The following is a 21663-nucleotide window of genomic DNA, read 5'->3' as shown; positions in this document are numbered from 1 at the left end:
GATCAATCTCTTAGGGTGGTCTGATTGAAACAAGACTTCTGTTCGCTTCTCAAGGACATCGTTCCAGAGATGCTGACCTTGGAAGCCAGGGACATAGAACAATAGACCAATTTCTTGACTTGTCCACCAACTAGCTCTGTCCATGTTACCAGAACCTAGTACCAGATACTCATCATCCACAAGAGTCATCTTGAAGTGACTCACAACCGGTTCGTCATCTTGATCACGTCTAGCGTCGAGCTGTTTGTAATAAAAGATCTCCAATTTGCCAGGCGTGGGTGCTTGCGTCTCTGGGTCTGATGATCGTGGCTGGTTGACAAGAGCGTTATATCTTTGGATGAACTTGCGCAGACACCAGGCTGTCGTCGTACCAGATGTGACGAGCTGCTCGATAAGCATCATACCTTTGCTTGTCCTGATCTGAACATCGACTCCACGAGCGAGCGCATCCAGCAGGCTCTCGACAACGGGCCATGAAGTAACGTTTGGTGTGAGGATGGTGATTCGTCGCTGAGCATTGTTGAATAGTGTAAGTAGAGCTGCATTGAGCGGTGTCATCGGGGGGTCTTTTTGCGATAGAAAGGGAAAGGTGAATGAGAATCTGGGGTTGCGATGATGCGGCGACGGGAGGAAGATGGTTGGCACTAAGCCGTTGGCAGGAAACTCGATTGACTGCGTTGCCGATACTGCATTGCTAACTGGTAATCGAGGTGCATTGTCTCTACTTGTGTCGTTTGGGGCATCTGATATCTGTCGAGGTTGGTCGCCCTGTGCCCAAACACGGTCGTAAAAGGCCAAGAGTCGATCAACGATGGCACCCTCAACCTCGACGCAACCTTCGAACCATCGCTCCCAACTGACGTTACAGCTGGGAATCCAGGCCCTTTCCCCATCAACAATGACAAACTTGGGATGCATAACACTTAGAGGCGTGAAGAAGATGCTCTTGACGGTGAGATCGATACCCGCATTCTGTAGCAACAGTTGATCCGGGAGACCCAGCTTGGACCACTTGGAGGGTTCGTAAATGTACCCATCACGGGACGCAGGATGGAACAGCTTCTGGAATAGTCCAAAAGATGAAAAGCCAATCGTAATATGTAGACGAGTTTGGATCTTGGCCTCAACACGTGCCGCCGCAAGCTGTTCAAGAGTGTCGCGAATAGAGTCGAGAGAAGGAGACGCAGCCCAATAGCATGTAATAAGCTGCACGCTGTGTTTGGCGCTCAGGATAGCTGGAAGTAGAGCGCGCGTGTAGATGGAGTGGCCTGTTCCCACGTATAAAGACTTGGGCGAGCTGGTCGTGATGAGAGAGTCAACGTTGTTGACGTAGTAGCTCGGGAAGTCATCCTGTTGCTCGTCGCGATGCGATTGAAGTAGTTCTTTCCATGGCCGAACAAAGGATTGTGGAAATTCTGCAGTTGCTTCCATGTTGACTATGATATGACGGGGAAAGAATGGGAATTCAGACGAAGGAGATCTAGTATGACATTGTGAGGAAGTGAGATGAGTGGCTGGCGGCGCAGTAGATGACGACGCGGAAGAGTAGGCCGAGCAATCATCGCCAAGAAGTAACCCACTTTCATCCATTGTCAGATACGAAAAGAGGCATATTATAATGATAATGAATTGAGTCAACTCCAAACACGGGCCAGAGAAAGTCAAGCATATTTAAATTAATTAAGAGTTTCCAACGGCATTGTTCGATAAAGTATGTATGTGCGTGCTGCTGCTACTGCACGTTCCAACCAGTTCAGCAGAAGCAATACCAACAATGTGGAGAGCTACAACACCACAATATTCCCAACATCGTTCTTTAAAGTAGTATCAACATTTAGACTCTATAATGACTTTATACATCATGTTTCAGCAATCCTCATTCACAATGCCTCGTCTTCAATCACCAACGCCAGTTTAGTCATCCACGCGACTCGCTCACCGCTTTTGAGCTCCCTGGCAGAATCCCCCACTACGGCACCTCCACCTCCTATCTTGAGACCCTGGAGATTGGATTGACTTCCTATCGCATCGCAACAACAACATTCTCTCAATTCGCCATCATGTTGTCCGGCGTCCTCGTCTTCAACCAAAAGGGCGAGAACCTAATCTTCCGTGCCTTCCGAAACGACTGTCGTCCTCGTCTCGCAGACGTCTTTCGTATTCAGGTCATCTCCAACGCTCAAGTTCGATCGCCCATCCTCACCCTTGGAAGCACCACCTTTAGCCATGTCAAGCACGAGAACATTTACCTGGTTGCCATCACAAAGAGCAACGCCAATGCTGCTCTTGTCTTTGAGTTTCTCTACCGGCTGATTCAGCTTGGTAAGGGTTACTTTGGCAAGTTTGATGAGGAAGCTGTCAAGAATAACTTTGTCTTGGTCTATGAGCTGCTCGACGGTACGTGTTCCAATTGCTTGTATACAGCTCCGCTGACCCTCTACAGAAATCATCGACTTCGGATACCCTCAAAACACAGAAACCGACACCCTCAAGATGTATATCACTACCGAAGGCGTCAAGTCCGAGTCCCGAAAAGAAGACACATCCAAGATCACGATGCAAGCCACCGGTGCCCTCTCCTGGCGCAAGGCAGACGTAAAGTACCGTAAGAACGAGGCTTTCGTCGACGTGATCGAGGATGTCAACCTGCTCATGTCCGCCACTGGCGCTGTCCTGCGCGCAGACGTGACGGGTCAGATTATTATGCGCGCTTACCTCTCCGGCACTCCCGAGTGCAAGTTTGGTCTCAACGATCGTCTACTTCTCGATAACGACGGCCTTCTGAGCCTGCCGAGCGGAAACAAGATGGGAACTAAGGCTACAAAGGCGGCTGCTGGAAGTGTCACTCTCGAAGACTGTCAGTTCCATCAGTGCGTCAAGCTCGGCAAGTTTGACGCCGATCGAATTATTAGCTTTGTGCCCCCTGACGGTGAATTCGAGCTGATGCGATACCGTGCCACCGAGAACGTCAATTTGCCCTTCAAAGTGCATGCCATCGTGAACGAGGTCGGACGATCCAAGGTGGAATACAGCATTGGTGTCAAGGCCAACTTTGGCTCCAAGCTATTCGCGACAAACGTTATCGTTAAGATCCCTACACCGCTCAATACCGCGAAGATTACCGAGCGCTGTACGCAGGGCAAGGCCAAGTACGAACCTAGCGAGAACGTTATCATCTGGAAGATTGGCCGCTTCACGGGTCAAAGTGAATACGTCCTCAGCGCCGAGGCTATCCTGACGAGCATGACGGAGCAGCGCGCGTGGAGCCGACCACCGCTGAGCATGAACTTTAGCTTGCTCATGTTTACAAGTTCCGGACTGTTGGTGCGCTATCTTAAGGTGTTTGAGAAGAGTAATTATTCGAGCGTCAAGTGGGTGCGATACATGACGAGGGCAGGATCATATGAAATAAGGTGAGTATTCCAACTCTTTTTCTTGAGACTATGCTAACAAGCCAGATTTTAAATGCATATAAGTGGTAGAACATGTACGGCGTTATGGTATATCCCGGCAAAAGTCGAGCGGGCGGTTTCTTTAGCTTCACAACCCAAGTTTCCAATTACGTTTGTTCCTCCGTGATTTACTCATCTTCTACCACCAACACTCTGACACCCTGAAACTTGCCTCTATCCGTGCCTTCTTGTTGAGTCTTGATGGCGGTGTCAATCAAGCACGCAAAGAGATATGAGGGGTGTTCCTCGTCCCATCCCAGGGCGGCAAGGTTTGTCGCTTCAATGTAGCGTCTCGAGACGGCGTTGATGATATCGCCTGGTCGATCTTCGTCGTCGGTATTCTTCGTTCGTAGACCTTTCCACAGGGCATCACGCTTCCGAATGTCCTCCATTTTAACATTCTGTCTTCTGCACTGGTTGCACCGCCCGGTGCACTCATCTACTAAGTACAGCACCTCGAGATCTTTCTGGATCGTGCACGCAAAGAAGGCAATCTCTTCGAGACCCAACTCGCCGTACAAACCTGTCGCCCATGTCTCGCTAACGTCGATGGCTACTTTTTTCGCGTTTCGAAGGGCTGACGCCAACTCGCTTGACCACTGGTTCTCGAGGATGTCCTTGATGGGTGGTGGACAGAGAAGTGTCTCGGTGGCTAGATTGGAATGGTCGGATGGATCTTGGCGAATGCGCAACATCAGGACATCCGACGCCGGGATAGAAATCTTTTGACCACTGCCGGAAAGATAGATCTCGTTCATATCCTCTCTTGTCTCTATTTCTCTGACGGTTCGCTCCGGGAGACGGCTGATCAGCTTCGACGTCGCGGTGGCATGGTACATGCTTGGATCAAACACGCCCCTTGGGCCGATAGTGTCCATTCGATCAAGAAACGCCATATTTCTATACTCTTTCAACTTTTCCTCTCCTTCTTTGCTATTCATTAATGACTGGAACGCTTTTTCGGTACGTTTGTCCCCTTTCCATGACGGATAGCACACGTCAAAGATATGCATGGCCGGTCCGGGGCGCACATAGATCTGCCATATCTTTATCTGAAGTTCCAGCGGAAGACTTGCAAAGTGTCGGAATGCCATTTTGGATGTGGGAAGTTTGTTGACATTCTGTCTTTTCGCTCTCAGCGCTACTGTCTTCTATATACTTATCAGGTCTTACTTAGCCTCATGTCAATGCATCCCACGTCAGCGCGACAGCAGCCATCACGATATCAGCACTAATATACTGATGTCTTGTGTCAGGCTCTATATGGATGACTATTTGGTGAAGCTGATATAATACGTTGGCGAGGGCTAACCAGGTAGGTTCATTCGAAATAACTACGTGTGCCGAGTTCCTATGCTCATCTGACTCCTTTGCTGATGTTGTCAAGATGCAGCCCCTTAGTATGCAGTCATGTCAGCAATAACTGTTCCAAATTGGTCCTACACAGCGCTTGTTCGACGGCTGTTGTGTGGTTTTCGTGGAGGCCTGGCTCCTTTAGCCTGCCCGTGATGGTCAATTGAACGATATTGGTCAGTCCTCAGCATAGGATGTACCTGCTCTTCAAATGCCTCGGTAGCATTGAGATTGTACCACCTCATTGTGCAACTGACGTGGTGGGAGATGTTTAGAGTTGTTTGCCCATATTATGGTAAGACAGCAATGCAGCGAACGATGATACGTGCGGGAGAGGTCGCCCTAACCAGAGTTCAGTTAATGAAAGGCCTGGCCGTCTGCAGACCTTTCGCTCCATTACCTTTGCCAACAGAGACCATTCAGCTCTACTCCGATACAGTCGTCTTTCGGTCGAGATGAACCCCTTGCTTTCGGTACAACAAAACGGCAAGGGCAGCCGCTTTGATGGACGCCAAGAGCCTTGGTTGTGGTCGGTGACCTTCCTCGACTCGCCTGAGTTGCGTCATTCGGCCGGCGGTTAGTCCCTCAAGAAAAATATGTTCATCTCCTATTGAGCGGGGAAAAGCAGCGGTTGTACGGATACCGACCTGAAGCAAGATCCTAGTGATTACCCTAGTAAGTAGCAGAAAAGATGGCCTCTTCATTTTGACGTACCAAAATAAATGACCTAAACTAATAGTTAAATAGGGAGCATAGAGTGATCTACTAATTTCGTCCCTTGTGTTCCAAACCCTCAACTTTTCTGAAACCCTGAGGTCACCTTGTAACTATCCCTGCAAGGCACAGAAACAATACATTCGAGTCAGCAGCTTTACGGTTTGTCGAGAGCAGTTTCATTCCCAGGAATGCCCGGGCACCTGGGAGGCCTCAGACGGAACTGTAGTGCATATTCCAGATAAGCCAATACTAGAGGCCGATAGGTTTCGGTGTATGCAGTATTCATTGACCAATATTGATTGAGTATGGCAGTGTTGGGAGAGATTTGCTCGCAGATCGCCAGACTCTTTGACGTCCTCGGGATGTCTCCCAATGCTGCTCTATCGAGACAGGGACTAGACTAGTCTAGAAGGATACAAACCGAAGATCAATCGTACGATGAGGCTCATAGCGTCTTGTTATCCGGACAATCTCTTACATACCATTGGGTCGTATCCAAGGCGGCGGCGTTTTGGTTCTGGGGCTTAAGCGGGCCTGGACCAGGCCGTTGGACAACGACCAAGATAGATCAACAACACCAAGTCCTGGAAGCCACTCTGGTTGAGCCCACAGTCAAGATATACGGGATTTTGATCATGTTTCGTTTTTGGTGTAGTCGTGGCTTTCCAGTTCACCATGTGGTTGTGTTAGTATCCCATGAGATGATCCCATGTTGTACGTTGCACAAAGTAACAATGGACATTTTCTCCCTCGAATACTTCGAGCAGACCGGGTATAATTGCTATGACCGTCTATATGGCCATCTCTATAGGTACATAACGTCCAAGCTCAGTTGTCATAACTTAGTAACTTGCTTTCACAATGATGACCCTGCTAGTACATGCTCCATTCCTTCTATTATGGAGGCCTAACCACACATAATCTTCCGATCCCCATTCCAATTCCAATTCCTGGGACGGAATTCCGATCCAATCTAAGAGCCTCTAATGCCAAGCACCAAAGTCTCCATAAGAAAAGTAACCGTGAAACAAAGTAGCGTCCCCACGAGAGAGCCATGTGTTTAGTGAGACCTGAGTAAGCAGACCATTTACACCACTTAGTACGGGATGAAAATGGTAAACACATTATCAAATCACACAATCTCCGCGGCCCAATTCCGTTCTCTCTCTTTTTTTTCCATATTTCCATCCTATGCACGTTACATCGCTTTCCGTTCAGGTACTTGGGTGATGCAAAGCGAAAGCGAAAGCGATGGGCCAAAGCCCAAAGCCCGATCTCATTAGATGCAACTTTACAAGCGAAAAGCTCTCAAAAGCTTGATTGATAAATCTCCAACCCACCAGAACTCTCCACGATGTGAAAAATGATCCTGTCCCTGCATGAGTATGAGACCCGCCGTGTCACTCCAGTTTCAGCTCGGTCCATTGAGGAGGAGGAGAACAACAAGATACGCCATTGTGAACCGAGGGATGCGGTCAAGACCTTCCGCATTGACTCGACTCTGACATAGCGAGTTCCTGAGCGAGATCGTATACTGGATCCCAGTCGATTTCGTTTCCATGAATCGGGCGTTTTGTCCGGCTTATACCTCTCGAGAATCGTTTCGCCTCACCTATTGGACCACCACCCCTTCTAGGCAATGTCGTACCGACCACGTTATTCGCTGGAAGGACCTGGCCTAGAAATTTGCTGGTTAGTACTCCCGTTGCCAGCTTCAGCCCTACGGATATAGTGCAGTGTCTGGCTGAGCTGAGCTGTGCTTTGCTGTGCTGTCTTATGGGTTGACGGGTCTGTCCATCTCTATCGTTGACGTGGGCTGTCATTCTGTGGTACTAGAAGGAGAAAACATAAAGAGGGTCGTTACTCTCTTCTCAAATCTCCTGGTTGTTCTGAGTTTGAAGCTGTTGGTCATTCTGTGGTCTAGCATACAGCTCTCACTATCACTATACCATCAAGTCCTCCCCTCGGCAGCCTTGACTCAAGGTATTAATGTCTTGGAAGACTAGCCCTGATATTACCCAGCACGTCTATCTGAAAGAACACACATCATCTACCTGCCCTACCCATTCAGCTGCGGGCCAATAACATATATCTATAACCTCATTGTGATATCATACATCTGCTCCTTCTGCAGAGAGCAGTCGGACCATTTCCTTCGACATACTACCGCATCTGTTTTGTCTTGCAGCAACACAACACAGCAACACAGCACAACTCCCAAATCAGCAACCCGTCTCGATTGCGCAGTCCAAATCCCACCTTCCCCTCTGCTCGATCGTATCCAGCTGAAGCACCCTCCCGAGACATACATACATACACAGCTGTACAACAATACGATGTGCATCACTAACTACATCCACTACCATCACATACCCCCCTGTGACCGCCCCATCACATACAGCTACCACTACACATTCTGCGCCGCAGCCCGCTACGATCCCATAACGAGTCATCCCCTCGAGCCTTGCAACAGCGTCTCTACCAGTTCCCCCTACGGTGATCTCAACGACCCGTGCTCTATGAGCCAGTGTATGGTTGACCGTCGCTGCAGCGCAGGAGAGTGTCGGCTGGAAGATCTCAACGGGAGGTGGGTGTGCTGCATGTGTGGTAGAGTAGGCAACTCGAGCGTCAAGTGCCTGAATGTTCGATCTGCAGAAACTATGGCTGTCTGCACGCACCAAGTATGCGAGAACTGCACAGAGGACAAGACATGAACAGCGCCAGAGTCCGAAGAATATCGGGGTGATGCGTGGGGTTCGAGATTTGACTCGTAGCTCATGTCTCAGCTTCGACTATAGTCCGACGTTGTGGCATATGCAGGCAGGATGTAGCCGCCACGATACATACATGTTCCCCTCGTGGCGTTCAATTATGGCAAGTCTATTATTATCCTTTTCCCCTTTGCTATTACCACATCTGTTTTGCTGACTACGTCCAGATTAGACCACCCATGTTTCCATCCTTGGCTCTTTCGCGAGCCACTCGATGACTCTCAACTTCGGCAAAGAAACGGGCTACATACAAGAAATGAAGAACAAAATACAATCCCAAGTAACACTCCTCGACCACAAAGTATGGACAACCGATCGAGCGGTTTCACAGTGATGGACGTTTTTACCACCTCGAGAGGAATTCTTTCTTTTCCTTTCCTCTGACGATATATCGACAACCCATAATGGTGGAAGCAATCGTCGTCAGCTATGCTACAAATCCCAAGCCAATGCGCCCAATAAATTCCGATCTCTAAGCTTGTCCGCCCGACTTCAGGCTTATTTGTGAGATATGGAAGCCATGTCCGCCCTCGGGATCTATCACGGTTGGGTTGCGCTGATGGTTCAGGGTTGTGCTGGTGAGATCAAGGAAAGGGTAAGGAGAGCCGGTTTGACATGTTGGATGGGAATTATGAAGGCTATTGGGATACATAAAACCCAGATACCTTCGATCTTTGCATGAATAAGGTGGATGTTATCATGAAGAGTCATGTCAGCAGTCCTATTATCGATCCTATCATCACACATCAATCCAGCAAACAATCCACCTGGCTTCGATCAGCATCTCAGAAAATGTGCCAGCAAATCACTTTTCGTCTCGCATGCGAACATGTCTCAACGCACATAAGATACTGCGTGGTCGGTCTCTCGCACCGCCGCGCCTGCAGCAACACCACCAAGCAGTCCATCCCATACCCTCCCCCGTCTGGCTACACGCTTCCCAAGTGCCCGCTTTCAGACTGTCCCTTTGAGACCAAGAACCAGGCATGGGACTGCTGTTGGTGCGGCAAGACTTGGAACGTAGGCGGGCGATGCAGCTGTGTCATGATAGGAGAGGGAGCCACGTATCGGTGCGAGCACATCTGCTGCCAATCTTGTATGCCTTCTAGAGAGTATTTCTCCTAGGATGGTATGCTATACAAGTAGAGCAGCGTGGAGGATGATACCCTTGATGACGGTTGGATTTGACAATTTGGATCAGTTCTGTACTTGTTATTCTCACAAAATAGCCATCAATCTAACTAATAACGCTCTTATGACACCTCAAAAGTCAGGCCGATGCACTGCAATGACCGTCACGAACACCCTCTCAACAGCTCGTGAACTCAACACCGTAAATTACAAGCATTATCCCAGTCCTGAATCAATTTGGGGACTTGTCTTGTGACCATTGGCTTATTCCCAGGTGCTTCCGAGGCTGGCATGTAGTGTTGTACCAGATTGTGTTGCGAGCCAGGGGGTCTAAATCGAGATTGACCTGAGCAGTACAGTAGATCATGTTGGTATATGCACAAGATATGCTGGTGTATGCTTGGCTAGCCACACGTATCCAAGGACACCCATTTATTGTCTTGGCCGTAATGCGATCATCACTTTCATCACACTTCAAGATCACTAATCTCGATATACCAGGCTGCCGGGTTCATCGCATCTCGCCAACCACCGATCTCGCAAATTCATCTTGTACCACCAAACTCCACCATTTCATCCCCATACAACCCGCCTCACTTCTTGTGGCGTCCTATAAGCTCATGTCGTACAGAAAAGTCATGGAATCCAACATCCAAGACTCCCGAGACAATAAGACTTTAGGGCATAATTCTGCCGGATCGAAGGCTTGGGAATATCAAAAGCTACAAACCCCGATGATGCAACGCTTGAAAAAGATGGGGAACACGACCGATGGTTCTAGCTGGGGTGATGCAATGCAGACGCCTCAGAGAGAGTATGCAAATTGTGTGGTTGGTACGTGAATGTGCATTTGTGAGGTCTCTAGTCATGAAAATTGCTTCGCTGAAGGGGAGACTAAGCCTGCGGTTGGCCTCGGTCATGAGAGATGGCAATCTGTCTAGTAGGCAGTCAGGCTGGCTGCTGTCTGTGTATAAATAGGCCCAAGATGAAGACGTCCAGAAGCAATCCAAACTTGAATAAACAGAGTCATTCACTTCTCATTCCTCAAGACAGTCACAATGTGTCACGGCCATCCTCGACACCACCCCTGTGCCCATACATCGATCAACTGGCACTACTGCCCGTCGGCACTCATCGATCTCGAGACAGGCTATGAGACGCCGTGCAGCAAGATGTCCTTCGCGGCAGCCCAACCCACAAAGTCCGACTGTCCTCTCCAGAACTGCCAGTTCAAGAGCAAAGGTGGCAGTTGGACATGCTGCGCATGCCAGCAGGGTCCCAACACTCAGGGTTGGTGTACCAAGCCCCTGAGCAGGCTGAGCATGAATCCCGATTCCTTTTCTCTTGAGACTGTAGAGACCACGTGCGACCACGGGTGTTGCAGCGAGTGCGTACGATACGGTAAGTACCAAGGCTTGAGATGGAGTGGTACGTGTGACTGATACCTCTCTTCCCAGGCCCAAGCTGTGATACTTCTTCGCCAGAAATGGCCTTTTCAGAAATTCGAAAGGGTTCTGCGTCGCGCAAGTTCGGGTACGGCAGCGCCACCAAGTCCCATCGTCGGGGATCTGCCTTCTCGCCGCCCGTGTCGGAGGGTGATTCTACGCCATCGCCATCTTCGTCAAAGTCTAGCTCAGGCAGCTCGAGATATAAGCTTGACTTGGAGTATCCATCAAGCAAGGTCAAGTCGAGCAAGAAGAGGCACAGAAGCAAGAGATAAGAGTCATCTATGTTGTGACTTTTGGTGATGATTATGATAATGATGATGTTGTTGTTGAAGGCATGTTATTGTGAATAGATAGGTGGTTTGCCTGTTTTGATCAGCACGTGAAGACAGGTGCGGCTCTCATGATGGTGTTGCCAGCATTGGTGGCAGTCGTACCTTGGTAGGTACTTTGGTAGTGTTCAATCTTATCTCATATTTACAGAGTCTGGTCCAAGACCCAATCTCTACAACGATCTACGGTTTAGTCTATACTCTATCTCATTCTCAATTTATCCACATCTCCTCTCCTCTCTGTCTGAGCACTCGCAAACCAGCCTCGAATAAACTTTTATAGTCAAAGCCACTGTCGAATCAGTCAGTCCACTTTGCGGCCCGAGAATGGGATACGGCCGAGCGAAAAGAATCTAACTATTATCGGATCTCTCCAACAACCCGTCTCGACGATAGCGTCGGGGCTTCTCGCTACCGTCTCAAACTATTCATCTGAAAGATGGAAAGAGGAGTGTCGGGTGATGATGATCTGCGATGGGCTGAAACGTCAGCCAATAGTCTGAATATGTATTTACCTCGGTATAGTCCGGTAAGTCAAAAACGAACAAGATGCGTTGAGGCCTGACACAAGAGTTGATAGTCATATAATATGTGCATTGGGCATTGGTGTTATTACTGGGAAGCAGGCAGTAACATTCGCTTGCAATGTTGAGGCTCCATGTTGGTGGCCTAGAACCCGCAGGCCTAACCTAGTAGGTAGCCTACTCTGTAGATGAATGGCTGAATGGCTTAGGTTTCATATCCATTTGGGTAGTCAACGACAGTTTCGGCGACGCCTTTGATGGACTGAGATTGATCTGGGCTTTTACTTGTCATGATAAGCTTCTGCCACCAAGTTTCATCAAAAGCCAAGCTGTATTGCAAAGTGTTGTTGTTTAGAATGTGATATGTCCCTTTACTGACAGCCATAATCCATTGGGTTACAATACGAGACATCCATTAGTTCTCTTGAATGTGAGCACTGTACTTTACTTTACTTTATTGCTTGCTTATCTGCTGCGTATAAATTACAGATTGAACTTAATGCATGATATTAAGTTCATCCCCTCCAATCCAAACCACGTGTAATGCCAGGATCATCACATTAGCCATGTGCCTCTCCCCCCCCCTCTTCTCTCTCTCTCTTCTCTCTTGGTTGTCGTTGTCTTCGCCACCATGTCATGCCATGTGGAAATGACGATCGTTTGTCCCTCTTCAGCTTATCCGTTTCCGCTTCCACTAACACCATCGTCATCATCATCATCCCCCCAAAACACAAACGCCGTACCTACATGTCTACGTGGCTCCCACGCGAGTGGCGGATGTTCCAAGGGTCTACTGCCCTGATCAACACGAAAATATACATTCCAGTGACGAAAAAAGGGCTTTGAGATTCTCCGTGACATAGCCTCTTGGTGTTTAGCAGTCCGTCCCCTACAGATTCAGGGCAAGTGGGTACTGTGATGGAGCCCGGGGTCTTGTACGAGTGTTTGGCTCCAGAGGCGCCATCTGACCTAATCCCTGAATGTTTTGAAACGCTTACAGGTTCCCTTTGCTTTAGCTCAGTTGAGTTCAGTTCAGTTCAGCTTTTCAATTGTGATCAATGTTGCATGATCAATCAATAATTGTTCTTTACCAGCGAGTTCATTAATTAGTAACTACAAGTGCAATATAGTGTCAACCTCATCAAGTTCAGGTCTCACCAATCCAGTCGAGTCCAGCCCACTGATCAAAACTGTGTCCGAGGCGGCTCTAAACTGTAGCGCATGTGCACATGCTGTAGGTAGCACACCCCCTGTAAAACGGCCCATCCGCGGGGGGGGACCAGCCCAGACGAGACAACCTAGACCTACCGGGCAGACCAACCGCTGAGACTCGTGCCTGTGCCGTTTTGTTAGGTGGCTTTGGCTTTAATCTCCAACAAATCTTTGTCCACTCACTCGCTCCCCTTTCCCCTCTCCCTTTGCTGGGCCGTTGCTTTTTTATCCATTTCAATAACTACCTCTGTTTGTCCGTTTCTTGTTTCTCGTTTTTGAGTCGTGAATAAGAAGAAAAGAAAGAAAATAAGAAAATAAGCTGCTAAACAGAAATCGACAGCAAAACGGTCAAAGCCCACACCCGTTCATCCGTTCTCTTTCTTCCTTTTTTTTAAATTACCTAGGTACATACATAGCTCGGTCGCTATTGTATCGGCTTACCTCTACTATTACGTCTCTATCCACTTCTCAAAACCCACTATCTTCCCTCTCTTTCTTCATCTGCGGTTTCGCTTCTCCTTTTCTCCTCTTTTGCTTGCCTGGGAATCCTCGTCGTCGCGAGTTTCATATATCCATCTATAGTACCCATATCCGCCCTCAACTCCCCATCGCATCATCACCATGCCTGCTTCTCTGGACTCTTCCCGGCCCATCATGGCTCCTTCTGTAAGTAATGACCGCTCGGATCTTCTCTTTTTTTTCATCCTCTCCTTTGTCCATCCACTTGGCTTGGAGCCCCCCTGGTCAAGTTCCGTACAGTACCGTCTAGTTCCGTCTCTAGTCTCGCCTGCTCTGCCGTCCGTCTGCCCACTTCGATGGATGATCGGTACTGGCTGGAGACTGGAGAATGCAAGAGACGAAACCGAAACCACTGAAATGTGACTCTTTTACCTCACCGGCCGCTTGGTTCAGCCCATATAACCTTTACTGGCACATACGTACCTTGGCTTGGTTATCGTCCATCCGTCTTTGTCCACTACGCCCATCATTACCACCTTGACACATTCCCCTGTCGCATCCTTTCCTCTCTCTCTAACTCTTTTCTTTATTTCTTGTTTATCACTTTTTTTGTCCCGTCCGTGTGTCTGTGCCTATTTCAATCTTATTTACTTCCTGCCCATCATGGCTAAGCCTTGGATCTCATCGCACGCTCATACCCAACCCGATCGCCAAACTACCAAAGAAAAAGAAAAGGATCAACCATCCACTGACTCTTCAAAGAACCGCAACTCTGTTCGCTTCAGCACTTACAGCATGGCTCCCTCACTGTCTCCCACCGTCGGAACCACCGACTCTGCCCACGCCGAGATCCGCGACATCGCTACCGGCCTCGACCGCATGGAGAACAAGGCCCTCTCTTCCCAGCGCGTCATCCTCACCGACGAGAAGACAGACACCATGAGCAAGCTTGCCCTTGGCGCAAAGCTTGAGCGTGCTCTCGACAGGAGAATGAGCGGCCAGGATGCTGTCATGCGACCTCGTGGCCAGAGCCTCAACGAGAAGCTCAGCGAGAAGGAGTAGAACACCCAAGAAAACCACCAAAACAAACAACAAACGCAACAAAGCACATGTCTTGCGAACAAGATACCCCTCGCAAACGAGAAACTCTTCTTTTTTTTTTAATTTTGATACAAAATTATTTTGTTTTCGGCATGGTCTTGACTCTCCTGAGTAGCGCTTGGCATCTTGCCCCCATTGCATTTTTTTCGCAAGCGGAATAACGCATCACGCCAATGATCAACCTAGGGGGAAACTACATGGAAATGCGTGGGAATACGAGCCACAATTCATTCAGCCTCTGATTTATGCTCGCAAACCCCACAATCATGGATCTTGTTCAACGACTTCAAACGCATGCGAATTGGGATCTGGGCGACTGCTTGTTGACATCCAATTCCTTTTTTCTCGATTTTCTTTTTATAGGCTCTTGTTTACTCTAATGGTATGCTGCGATGGAACATATAAAGTGGCAAAGACACAGGAATGGGGCATGAAATGCAATGCATGGAAGACGTCCTTTGGAATGGAATTTAGGGAACCAGGTGATTAAGGTTACGGTTAGGGATAAAGGGTGGGTGAACTGTTTCGCGTTTCCTTAATCCGTTCTCAGGCGTAGCGAGTGCAGGACAGAAGAATTGACATTATACGATTGAACTTTGAAAACTTATTCAATGGATCCCACGTTTACACATGCGGGATACATGAACGCTTGCATAACGCTACATATGCTAGTATGTCTTTTGTGGTGAAGATTAAGTACTCAGTCACATTGACTTGAATATCCATATAATTCATCAAATGCGTTGCGTTGATATTAAAACTCCTGATGACCACGGCCGAGCAAACAATGCCGTCAAAACAAAAATCCCATGTGCCGCTATTGCTGGCATTCCCTTATCGGGACCTCATAACTTCTACCATTGCCTCGAAGCTTATACCCAACTAGCATGTCTCGGGCAAATCCTCCCACTTCGTCTCAGCCTTGATACTAATCGCACTCAACCATTCTTTGTGAACTTAAGCCTGCTGCTTTTCAATCCTCTCTTCGATTTCCTTCAATAGTTGCACCAGCTCTCCCTCTTCACCCTCAACCTCCAATCCCCTCCTGATCCAGTCCCTGGCCTCCTCGAACCTGCCCATCTCGGCCAGGCATCTTCCTCTTCTCCACCAAGCCTTTGCGTTTCCGACCCAGCGCGCCTCGACACTCGCATGCGCATCTACAGCACCCTCGGCCCAGTTCTGCATCGCCATGTGCGCCTGCGCCCGGTTGGCAAGCAGTCCGCTGATCTCTTCCCGCACAAGCGCAGCGGGCTCCCACATAGGGCGCTGCATGGCCATCTGCACACCCAGCGTGTAGAACTTAATGGCCTCGGGGAACTTGCCCTTGCGGTATTCGTTGTTACCAGAATCGCGCAACTTGGTCACATTGGCGGTGCGCTTGGGGTTGACAGGCACAGGAGGTGGGGGTGCGCCTGAAGGGTGCTCGATGGTAAGGAGAGAACGGTGGAGTGTGTTGAGGGCTTCGAGTTCGGCGGCCAGAGAGCGCGATGCTTTTTGCGAAGTGATGGCCTTGGACTCAGGGTCCATCTGAATGGGAAGAAGGTCGAAGTGATCGAGATCCGACATGTTGACGTTTTGGTATGTGTTTTCGCTTTCTTTATGTTTATTTGCTCTTCTTTAAGTTATTATTTGTTTCTTTCTTTCGTAAGTCTTTTAGTCGTAAAAGAGTGACTTGGTTGGGAGTGTAAAATGACAAAGTGACAAAGTGTTTCGATGTTGTCCCACTGCACCAGTGTAACGGGGTGGGTGAGGACACCTCACAAAAAGCTTATCTTATCAACACATGACACCCCAGAGAGCAACCACCATACCCTACAACGACAAGAAAAGGAAATATTCCACATTGATACTAATGACTGACTGACTGCCTTGATATCGTATTTACATCGTTGAATCGTGTGTTTTTGGCGAATATTAGTGCATTTCTAGTTTCATAGCAAGCTGGAGGTGTACATTTAATTGTGATTGGGACCACTGTGTACTATTCCTGACAACACAACGAACGACTCACTCTTTTGCTCTCCCTTACAAAGATCAATGTTTGATGGGTGTACTCAGAAGAACACCCAACTTCTATTTAGATACCTGTCATCCAAGCTGAAGCAACAGTACACACTACGATTACAGGAAGACAATGTGCTGTCGCATTAGAGGAGCCTCGATAATGAAGTGCAGGTTACAATAACACAATATATCATTACATCACTTACAAACAACACTCGCTCACTCACTTATAGCCTAAGTTTAAACACTGACGTCAACATGAACAGACAAACGACTCAACACATTCACACGAAATCATAATTGATCAAACAAGAGCCTTTCCTTTTCTACTCCTATTGTGCAAAATGCGAGACCCTGTCCCATTCTGGGAAGCGTAACAAGATCACCTCCCATTGCCATCACTCATAAAACCTGTCCGCCGAACTCTGGCGTCCTTGGGTATACACGGGATCAATGGCAATCTCCAGCCTCCGTCAAACGTTCACTAATGAAATATCCCTCCTCCACATCATCAAAAGCCTCATCACATAACCCAAAGTTCGAAGAGGTATCCACACAAGAGTCTCAGTTATCCTCATGGAAATCATGTTGAATTGTCGGACCTCTGTGCTTTAGGTTCTTCTGGTCTCGGGTGGTAAGTGCAAAAAGGAGCAATCGACGATCGTGGTTGGGGACTTTTCATTTAGAACATTTCTTTTGGGGGGGAATCGACATCTACTCCTCGAGCCACCCTTGCCATCACTCAGCAAATCAAGTAAATCCCTTTGAACCACCGCGCCATCTAATGAAACGCATGAGAAATGATAGACGTTGCCAAGCTATACCTAGACTGGCAAGATTTTAGGTCGAGGGATATGAACAGCTTAGTAGCCGAAGTTGGCAAGAGCCTTTGAGGTCTCCTCCTTGACAGTGGCGTTCTTCTTGGCATCGGCCAGTTGTCGGGCGGCAATCTTCTTGCGCTCGTAGTAGGCGGCACCCTTAGCCTTTCTTCGCTCCTCCAATCTGTGACAAGTTAGTTTTTGCGTCCAAGGCAAAGACACATATCGAGAAAACATACCGGGCAACGACATCCTGGTACTTCCAGCCAACCTCGTGGGACAGACGGCCGACAGTGCAGAACTTGCGGCCGGGCTGGAGTCGGAGAACGCGGAGAGCCTGGGGAACGACGACCTTCTTGGTCTTGTCGTAAGGAGGGGGGACACCCTCGAAGACCTTAAGGCGCTCGAGAGCAGCGGCACCACGGGCAGTCTTGTGGGGGATCATGCCACGGACGGCCTTGTAGAAGATTCGTGAAGGAGCGCGGAAGTGGAAGGGACCTATATCGAGTCAATGACTGTTGTCCAAGGTTGAGGAAACGGCTTCGACTCACCACCGCGGGTAGGGTTGTATCGGGTGATCTTTCGGAGGTGGGCGTGGTACTTGACTGTTGTCATAATCAGCTTGATTGCTCTTGTAACAGCATCGCTGTGGTATTTGTTCCATAGGATGCTCGACCACATATCGAGATTCTGTGGTATCGTGGGGTAGACATACGCTTGGCGCGGAAGAACTCTCCAGAGATGTTGAGGGCCTCGCAACGGACAATAACGATCTTTTGACCGCTAAGGAGCTGCTTGGCGACAATAGAGGCGAGTCGGCCAAGGAGATGGCCCTTGCCATCGATGACGACCTGTAAACGCACACAACGGTCAGCGAAATGCGTCTTCAAGACCAATATTCCCATCTGAAAGGCGAGCGACGAGCAGCGTGAACAACAATTGCAGACGCTGACTGCTGAGATCCCAAAACGTCCCCAATCCCATCGCCAACGTATTCCAGTTGCCCGCAGCTCGTCTTGCACTTGCACATCAAGGCAATATTGATTTGGTGGTTTTTTCTGTCGGTGGCACTCACAACTTGCTCGAAGCTGGACATCGTAACCGTCTTTTCTGGGGGGATTAAAGAAAAGGAAAGAAGGGCAGCTCAGTCGACGGCTAGACAAACAAATCCTCAAACCGGTCGGCGAAGATTTGGATTTCCTGTGCTGCTGGGGTTAGTCGTCCCTCGAATTGTTGGGTGCAAGTGGTCGCGATACTGATTGACGGGCGAAAAATCCAAGGACCATTCGAGAGGGCTCGTTGTGCCTTGTGCGCTAACCGTTATTGGAAAAGACTCCTAACACCGCAAGCGACTCACTGAGTTGCTTAGGGCTCAAAAGACCTATGAGTTGAGCCGAAGATATTCCGAATCACTAGAATAAGGCGAAAGTGAACTGACTGATGACAGATGGCGGGCCTCCACTTCAGATTCAATCACCACGTGATCTCATTGAATCTGATGATGCAAGACATGAACAAGATACTGCCAGCCGAGGTTTACATCAGAGATGATTATTAACAAAGGTTGCATGTACATGTAGATAGGTAGGTAGGTACTTAGGTACTAAGGTAGGCATCAATTTTGGGTGTATTTAACCAAATTATTATGACAATATGCTCAGATGCTGTCTATCAATGTCATCATCGTCAAGGCTATTTCATTCCTTGAATCTATTGTACAGCTTGTTCTATATCAAGAGCAATCAATGGTAGTCGATAAGTCGTTCCCAGCAACGCCAAGCGCACTCAAATTAGACAATCTTTTCAGTCAACCTCCAGTAATAACATTCAACGCCTTCGCTTGCATGCAGGCTCAAGACTCCTTTGCAACGTCCAAATCCTTCAACGTCTTTTGGACCTGCTTGACCAGTTCCTTTCTTCGCGCTCTGACCTCAGGCATCCCTTCGGCCTCGACACCGTCCAGCTTTAGCATAATGTGCATCATGATACTCTCAGATAGTTTGCGGTGGTCCTCTTCTCTCTTCTTTGGATCTGTAGGTGGTGATTCGATATACTCGGCAGACAATGGCAACCACTTGATCTGGTACTCAACAGCCAGATCGTCCAAGACCTTCATGGGACCGCTAGTAGCTCCTGTGGATGCAGGCGGCGCTGGAGGCGATCTAGGGTGATCAAATGTAGAGGCGCTGTCGCGGGGACTGCCTGATAGAGAATCACCATCACTGGCGATGCCCTTCTTCTTGCTGCGCTTGTTCTTGCGGCGGCGTGTTTTTCTGTCGTCTCGAGGGGCATCGACAATAACCATTTCCTCCTCTGAACCACTGCTGACATCACCAACCTCGGGCATGACAGCCATCAGCTCGCTGTTGTTCTTAACACCATAATCTCGTACTGGCGCCATGGGATCCTTAAGTTGCTTTCCCTTGTAAAGAAGCTTGATGCGTGAAGTTCCGCGCTCAGGAAGCTCCATCATCAACCCAACCCGATCCTTGACATCGATCACCCGCAGCTTTCCATCTCCGATCGCATAGGCGGGGAAGTGAGCAGGATATGTTATGCCGCGGTTCTTGATAAGGAGGATATCGTCCTCTGGAGCTGGTGGAGGTGCAGTCGAATGAGATCTGGGATAGTATCGGTCTTCAGCGACCCCATCAAGATCTTGGGAGGTGATGTAGCTGAAATCGTCGTCGGTGACAGCGGGGACGCCGCTGGGCATAGAACTGTAAGGCGAAATCTGTTCGCGGCCAATAGACCAACCGTATCTCGACATTGTTAAGGGGACGGCAACTAGAACAGCGAGGCTGCTGTAAATGAGAGTTGGAGGGACGCCGAGAGTGTCTGATATGTATTCGCCCGAATCTTGAAAGGCAGATGAGAGGTTAGCCAGCGCCCCGTTGAGGTAGGACGTGACGTTTTGTAAGGCACCGGGAGATGCCACGATTTCTTGGGCGGAATCCACCTTGTTCGACGGTTTCTAAGGTGGTCCCGAACAGGACACCCTAGAGGCAAATGGGAATACGAGTGCAGCAATTGACCAAGTTCCTGGACAGGAAGAGAGGTCAGGACAGGGCGGTCGGTCGATAAAGCTGAGCGACTGGTGGTTCTCTTGTGATCGACCCGTGGGCTGATGTGGAGCGATGAGCAGAACAGGTGGGCGGGCTTCGATGCAAGGCGTGCAACGATAACCAGAAGTTTGCGAATCGCGGGCAGAAATGCGATGATCACGACCCTTACTTGGTATAGGGGTCTACACCAAACCTGCGCTGTCCGCCTGGTCTTGTCTTGCGCAACCAGACAAGCAAGTTGGTGCTGGGAGAAATGTAAAATACCGTAACCCGTCAGTGGTACACGGCGAGACTGGGCAAACGGGTGTATCGGGCTGGGCTCTTTTTCAGGTGACACCGTGAGGGGGCTTGGGCGTCAGTCAGTCAGTCTTTGTCCCGGCCAAGCAGTGCAGTGCAGGACAATCGGTACTATAGCGCGAGTCTAAAGTGCTGTACGTATTCTGTATTGGTGATGACGGGGCGATGCAATGCAAGAAACCGGGCAGCTTTTAGGGGACACTTGAAAACTGCAAGACGTGAGGCAGCGATTGGTGGAGATGTGGGCAAGAGGGGGACAAGTACAGTACAAGATGTCGCCCCAAGAAACAAATCGAATGCAAGAAATATGTAACGAAGATTTGACTCGTTTTGCTTTCTCTTTTTGGGAATAGCGAGAGTTTGCGCGCGTTCTGTTGCGTGTAGTTACGTTGCAGATGAAAAGTCTGGATTACAACAATTAAAAGGGAGAGGCCAGATTATGGATTTTTCTAAATTTGATAATTATATTTGGACCTGGTACTAGAAAGCCAAGAGCCGCACGGGGAGTCTACTAACGACGCTTTTGTTCCAGGTGCATGGCCTGACAATTGGCAATCGAAACCTGGGGGAATGTGTCAGACTGTTCTAGCGGGAAAATCGTAATCAAGGGGTCCAGAAGCCACTACTAGATTTGTTCAAGATGGCAGTTTAATGGTTCATTGTCTTTGGCACGACCTGAGTCAAAAAAAAATCACATTCATAGCACACAATTATATTCGAAAATTGTACCCCAATTATGGACTTAGTGCTACCAGAAGTTGATCATTCATCCAAAGTCCATGGTTCCATTGTGAGCACTGGGCTGATGTCAGATGTAGATATCATGAAGTTTGTCAGTGTTTTCCGGTGGGTATGCAGAGTTACCACATGCACTTCTTTTATTATCCGCTCATGATGAAAACCAATCCAATGGGAAACATACGGTTGACGAAGAACCCCGTGACTAAAATATGCTCCATTTGTTCTGCGGTGGTTGCTCGAT

The 21663-nt window shown here is 48.8% G+C and overlaps 8 protein-coding genes across 8 annotated transcripts; 3 read left to right on the top strand and 5 right to left on the bottom strand.

The window, feature by feature from the left end:
• Positions 1-2: 2 nt before the first annotated feature.
• FPOAC1_002250 (uncharacterized protein) lies at positions 3-1431 on the bottom strand (the record flags this gene model as incomplete). Its single annotated transcript, XM_044846832.1, has 2 exons — positions 3-7; positions 78-1431. 2 exons carry the CDS (start codon positions 1429-1431, stop codon positions 3-5), a joined length of 1359 nt encoding a protein of 452 aa, XP_044712748.1.
• A 629-nt stretch (positions 1432-2060) lies between these two features.
• Positions 2061-3465, top strand: FPOAC1_002249 (uncharacterized protein; the record flags this gene model as incomplete). The annotated part of the gene is made up of 3 exons (XM_044846831.1): positions 2061-2397; positions 2444-3413; positions 3459-3465. 3 exons carry the CDS (start codon positions 2061-2063, stop codon positions 3463-3465), a joined length of 1314 nt encoding a protein of 437 aa, XP_044712747.1.
• Positions 3466-3580: 115 nt separating this feature from the next.
• On the bottom strand, positions 3581-4546 carry FPOAC1_002248 (uncharacterized protein; the record flags this gene model as incomplete). The annotated part of the gene is made up of 1 exon (XM_044846830.1): positions 3581-4546. The coding sequence occupies one exon, from the start codon at positions 4544-4546 to the stop codon at positions 3581-3583; it is 966 nt and encodes a 321-aa protein (XP_044712746.1).
• A 5936-nt stretch (positions 4547-10482) lies between these two features.
• Positions 10483-11144, top strand: FPOAC1_002247 (uncharacterized protein; the record flags this gene model as incomplete). The annotated part of the gene is made up of 2 exons (XM_044846829.1): positions 10483-10825; positions 10882-11144. The coding sequence occupies 2 exons, from the start codon at positions 10483-10485 to the stop codon at positions 11142-11144; spliced, it is 606 nt and encodes a 201-aa protein (XP_044712745.1).
• A 2414-nt stretch (positions 11145-13558) lies between these two features.
• FPOAC1_002246 (uncharacterized protein) lies at positions 13559-14458 on the top strand (the record flags this gene model as incomplete). The annotated part of the gene is made up of 2 exons (XM_044846828.1): positions 13559-13603; positions 14159-14458. 2 exons carry the CDS (start codon positions 13559-13561, stop codon positions 14456-14458), a joined length of 345 nt encoding a protein of 114 aa, XP_044712744.1.
• A 996-nt stretch (positions 14459-15454) lies between these two features.
• FPOAC1_002245 (uncharacterized protein) lies at positions 15455-16063 on the bottom strand (the record flags this gene model as incomplete). The annotated part of the gene is made up of 1 exon (XM_044846827.1): positions 15455-16063. One exon carries the CDS (start codon positions 16061-16063, stop codon positions 15455-15457), a length of 609 nt encoding a protein of 202 aa, XP_044712743.1.
• Positions 16064-17364: 1301 nt separating this feature from the next.
• CRP46 (60S ribosomal protein L16) lies at positions 17365-18415 on the bottom strand (the record flags this gene model as incomplete). Its single annotated transcript, XM_044846826.1, has 5 exons — positions 17365-17503; positions 17559-17817; positions 17871-17924; positions 18035-18170; positions 18395-18415. 5 exons carry the CDS (start codon positions 18413-18415, stop codon positions 17365-17367), a joined length of 609 nt encoding a protein of 202 aa, XP_044712742.1.
• Positions 18416-19171: 756 nt separating this feature from the next.
• FPOAC1_002243 (uncharacterized protein) lies at positions 19172-20089 on the bottom strand (the record flags this gene model as incomplete). The annotated part of the gene is made up of 1 exon (XM_044846825.1): positions 19172-20089. The coding sequence occupies one exon, from the start codon at positions 20087-20089 to the stop codon at positions 19172-19174; it is 918 nt and encodes a 305-aa protein (XP_044712741.1).
• Between the last annotated feature and the right edge of the window lie 1574 nt (positions 20090-21663).

Source organism: Fusarium poae, chromosome 1, assembly GCF_019609905.1.
Source record: "Fusarium poae strain DAOMC 252244 chromosome 1, whole genome shotgun sequence".
Lineage (NCBI taxonomy): Eukaryota > Fungi > Ascomycota > Sordariomycetes > Hypocreales > Nectriaceae > Fusarium > Fusarium poae.
Note: the sequence above shows the minus strand (reverse complement) of the source record. Positions and strands in the feature narration are given on the sequence as shown.